This window comes from Lucilia sericata, unplaced genomic scaffold, assembly GCF_015586225.1.
Source record: "Lucilia sericata isolate MDLA Ls3-8-SP2 unplaced genomic scaffold, ASM1558622v1 Contig001309F_arrow, whole genome shotgun sequence".
NCBI lineage: Eukaryota > Metazoa > Arthropoda > Insecta > Diptera > Calliphoridae > Lucilia > Lucilia sericata.
Genome location: NW_023995256.1, coordinates 1 through 5000, shown reverse-complemented (window position 1 = coordinate 5000; position 5000 = coordinate 1). Strand labels below are relative to the sequence as shown.

The 5000-nt window shown below is 30.5% G+C and overlaps 1 protein-coding gene across 1 annotated transcript in view; it reads right to left on the bottom strand.

The window, feature by feature from the left end:
- Positions 1 to 3339, bottom strand: part of LOC119610911 — a 10154-nt gene extending 6815 nt beyond the window's left edge. Inside the window, exon 1 of the mRNA XM_037966326.1 lies at positions 2465 to 3339. Within this exon, the coding sequence (XP_037822254.1) occupies positions 2465 to 3312 (848 nt within the window). The 5' untranslated portion in view covers positions 3313 to 3339. The remainder of the gene's footprint in view (positions 1 to 2464) is intronic.
- Between the last annotated feature and the right edge of the window lie 1661 nt (positions 3340 to 5000).

The window sequence follows — 5000 nt, the reverse complement described above, 5'->3', positions numbered from 1 at the left end:
TATCTAAATGATTTTTTTCACAAAGACACTTGCGTGACCGATAAAAGTGCAAGAACCTTAATTAATTCATAAAATTTCAATAAAAGTTAACAAAAAGTCTATATGACAGACAATTAAAATTTAAAACAAACATTAATTTAATTAAAAAGTTTGTGTTTCTTTAGAAATATTTTAATTGATATGTATGTATGTGAGAGAAATAAATCATTTTAAATAAAGTAATTATACCATGCAACACTAAAGGCATACTAATTGATTCAGAATCAATTTCTTAGATGAATAAGAGGTCCTAGGTTTAGTATAACAGGACTTTTGAAGAGATAAATACTTTGTTTTTCGTTAATATACATACAGAAAGAATTGGATAATTCTATGTTAAAATTACTATACAAAATAGTAAATTTGCTAAATTGTTGTATTAACTTTTGTAACTTACAATAATTTCAAAATCCATTTCAAATTGTTAATAAAAGTCGCAAAGAAAATGTGTCATCTTCACTTAACAAACCAAAAGTGTCAAACTGTCAAAGCAATCTAAGGTGATTGGATAAATTAAGGGTTAATAAGAAGAAGAAGAAAATTAACAAGAAGTAGTAGACAGACAGACACACACAAAAACTAGTACATATTTATATTGATTTAAGTTGTTATTTTGGTAAAAAGCTAAAAAAAGATTTTCGTAGCTCTTTACAAAACACATGACGTTAATTTACATACAAATACAAATATGTAATTCTACATACATACAGATACAAACAGTATTGTTTGTAACGTAAGCAAGTTTTGTTGATAAAGTAATCAAATTGATTTATGTGGTAAGTTAGTGGTGTAAACTTAGTTTTCAGTTGATACCGAAATCTAAATAACATTTTAACTAATGAAGGCTTTCCAGCCTTTTAATGGCCCAAAACCATAGTTTTAAATCGTTATAACAAAAAATTGCTTTGTTTTCGAACACTACTGTTTGTATCTAAACATGTGTATTTGTCTATAAGACACTAGTAAATAGTACGATTTAAAACACACATACATATATGTACATAAGTATGTATCTACCCACAAACTACATCCTTACAACCCTATGCATAAGTATGTAGTTAAATTCGTCCTAGAATCTCGTTTTTATATTTTTGTATAGTTGTTAATTTAGTTAATGTTTCAAGACATCGTACAGTGCTGCCCCCCACTTGAGATGATCCTGCGGGAGACTTGATTTTGTTTTGGTTTATTGAGCTGTTGTTGAGTTGTGTTCGTGCCTGTCATGTTTGATATGATTTAGCTTCTAGAGAAGTAGTCATTCATTGATTCATTCATTTATGAATTATACTTTAATTCAGTTTAAGTGTGTGAATCTTGTTTGTGTTTTTTCCCCAGTTCTTTATATCCCGGGGAGGAGACATACTACTTTGCGTGGTCGGTTCAATGTTGATTATTTTGTATGGGGTTGAATGAATTTCGTTGCTTTATTTAACTATTTGTTCTGTTTGTCCCTAATTCGGTTTCTTTCATTTAGAAACTAAAAATATTGACACATGTTTATGGGGAATATACTCTAGGAAACTGCCGGCCATGAGTCGAAAAAGGTTATCAATTTATTATTTACATTCATACATACATATGTATTAGTATTAGTATATATTTTGTTAACCATAAAGTTTTTAATCCTTTAGGAATAAATTATTTATGCATTACCAATCTCACATTGCGAAAAAAAGACAAATTCAAAGGGCGTACAATCTGTGTAATTGTATGGATATTTTCTTTTTAATTCAAACTTAATTGAAAGTTGATGTTACTAAAAATAACTACAAAAATGCTGAAAATAGACACTAAAACGTGTTGTTAATGTTTTATTTATAGTAATATAACTGTTTTAAAACGCGATATTTAATCTATAATTTAGTATTTTGGGGTTTATTCCTCTTCTTTAGCATTTAAAAAATATAACTGTAGTAAAACTAGTGATAAATTCGTTCCAAAGGTTAAGAGATTAGTTTGACAGGAGAATGGATAATGCACATCAAATGGGAAGAAACTATTATCCTCTCCAACTAGAACTACGAAAATTTTTTCTCAAGCAAGCTTTTGAACCAAAATCTTCGAGCAACAACCCCTCCCTAAAAGCTCTCTTAAAGAAAATTATTTTATTGTCAATAAATCGTTTAAAAATTCACATTTAACAAAAAATCAACAAAAATCATCTGTTAGAAATCAGAAATTAATCATTCTCCCGAATTCTAAGTTGTTTGGTTCTTATTTGGCCCAAGTTACCATAAAAGCACCTCCTACGAAAGTTACCCTTATTAATATCTATATATGAGAAGTTTCTGATGGCGGAATATAAGATTCGGAATGGTCATTCTTATTTGATTAGGTTTCGATCTAAATTTGACCTATTCAAAACTTCTCTAATATCCAACTTTTAAGATTTCATTTCAATTACAATTTGCTTTGTTTTACTTACCTATTTGATAATTGAAACATGTCCATCATATGATCATGGGATAGTTGAGGGCCATAATGACGTCCATATGCATGAGATCCATAGGATCTATAAGTACCAAAAGGTGCATTAGGATACCACATGTTCGGATGGAAGCATCCAGGATTTGAATGTGAATTTGTTGAATAATTGGAGCCAGTAGCGGACGATGATGCTGCCGCAGCAGCTGCAGCTGATGTTGAAGAGCTGCCCATATCTGGATGATGATTAGCACCATATAAATATGGCAATTGCGCATTATGTGGCAAATTTGAACTGCGATGCACCGAAGTTGGAGGTGGAGGTTCTGTTTGTGATGGTATGGCAGGGAAGTTATAATTAAAATGCATTGCTGAACCCGAAGGTGGTCTGAGCATTAGTTCTGCAGGATTGTATTTAATATCGGCATCATTTAAGTCGCCACCATAAACATCCGGTGGATTGGGTTGAGCAAATAGATTATCTTGCTCCGTAGCCTGAAATTCTGAATAGTCTGAGCCCACATGCGATATATTATCATCTTGAAAGCCTATATCATCTTCTGTTGTATCACCACCGCCACCACTACCACCGCCACCACCGCCGGACCAATTATTTAGAGCATTGTTGAGGTCATCGTTGTCATTTGTACAATTTGTATCCATTTTGATGTGAGCGCAATTATTATCCTCTGTCTCATCGAATTTTTCACTTAAATAGGGAATGTCATCGGTTTCGAATTTAACGTTCCGAGTAGTTGTTAAATGTTTTTCGTTGATAAGAGGTTTTGAGGTTATATGTTTAATGTTATGGACATTATCCGTATATGAGCTATTCATAGCGGAACACATTCTGAAAATATGGAAATAGAAAAACAAGAAAATTTATTTAATAATTGAATATTTTTTTTTTATATAAAAACTAAATTTGCTAAACTAATGCAATTTCCTTCTGATAATTATAAGTACTTATGCATGTAAGATGGTTAAAATATGTTCGATCTTAAATTAATTTTTTTTTCGTATTTTTTTAAGCTGATTAATATTTTTTTAAACAAACTTTCATTTAATTTTTTTTGAGTTATTTTTAATCCATTTCTTATGTTTATTGTATTATTGCATCAGTTCTTAATCGCAATTTTAATCTTTAATTTACGTTTTGTTTTTAATCACCTGTGTTGATTTAATCGTTTGATATATATAAATAATTAAGTGAGAATTTTTATTTTTATAAAATTATCTTTATACAATGCGTTATGTCAATACAATTTTTTAAATAAATATTACGTAGTCACTTTCGCTCTTCTCTCTCTCTCTTTATCTCTTTCCTCTTAACTGTCATTTTCGATCGTATTAACGTCACTGTTATCTGTTATCATTAATGGTTTTTAAAACTTCTTTTAAAATATTAACAGGGTTTCCTTTTTTAGATATCTGCTAATATTCTGCAATTGTTTGTAATAATTCCTTAGACTATTCAATAGACTAATCCATAGACTAATCCATAGATTAGTCCATAGACTAGTTAATAGGCTAGTTAATAGACTATTCAATAGACTAGTCCATAGACTAACTAGTCAATAGACTAGCTAATCGATTAATCCATAGAATAGCCTATAGACTATTCAATAGACCTATCCATAGACTAGTCAATAGACTAAATAGTGAAGTCTATGCATTATGTAGTCTACTGACTAATTAAAAGACTAGCCCATAGACTATTTAATAGACTAGTCCATAGAATAACTAGTCAATAGACTAGCCAATCGACTAATCCATAGACTAGCCCATAGACTATTTAATAGACTAATCCATAGTCTATAGACTAGTCCATAAACTAGTTAATACTAATCCATAGACTCGTCAAGGAACTACTCAAAAGACTAGCCCATAGACTAGTCAATAGACTAGCCCATAGACTATTCCTTAGTCTATAGACTAGTCCATAAACTAGTTAATAGACTAATCAAGAGACTAGACAATAAACTAGTCAATAGACTAATCGATGTACTAATCCATAGACTCGTCAAGAGACTAGTCAAAAGACTAGCCCATAGACTAATCCATTGACTATTAAATATATTATTTTATAGACTAATCAATAAACTAGTTAATAGACTAGTAAAGAGACTAGACTAGTCAACAGACTAATCGATGTACTAACCCATATATAAGTCCATAGACTAGTCAATATTCGATGGACTAGTATGACTAGTCTATAAAATAGTCTATGGAATAGTCTATGGGCTAGTCTATGGGCTAGTCTATTGAATGGGCTAGTCTATTGAAAATTCTATGATTCAAGTCCATATATAGTCAAGAGACTAGTACTAGACTAGTACATAGAATAGTCAATGGTCTAGTCGATAGATTAGACAGGGGACTAGTAAGTAAATCAAATTAAATAGAATACATCAGATATATTAATTATACAGTCAGAAAAAGTTACCTAGGTTTTAAGCAATACTGTATACCAAGTAATTGCTTATTTTTACCATGTTTACAGTCATAACAACACCTACATACATACATACATACAT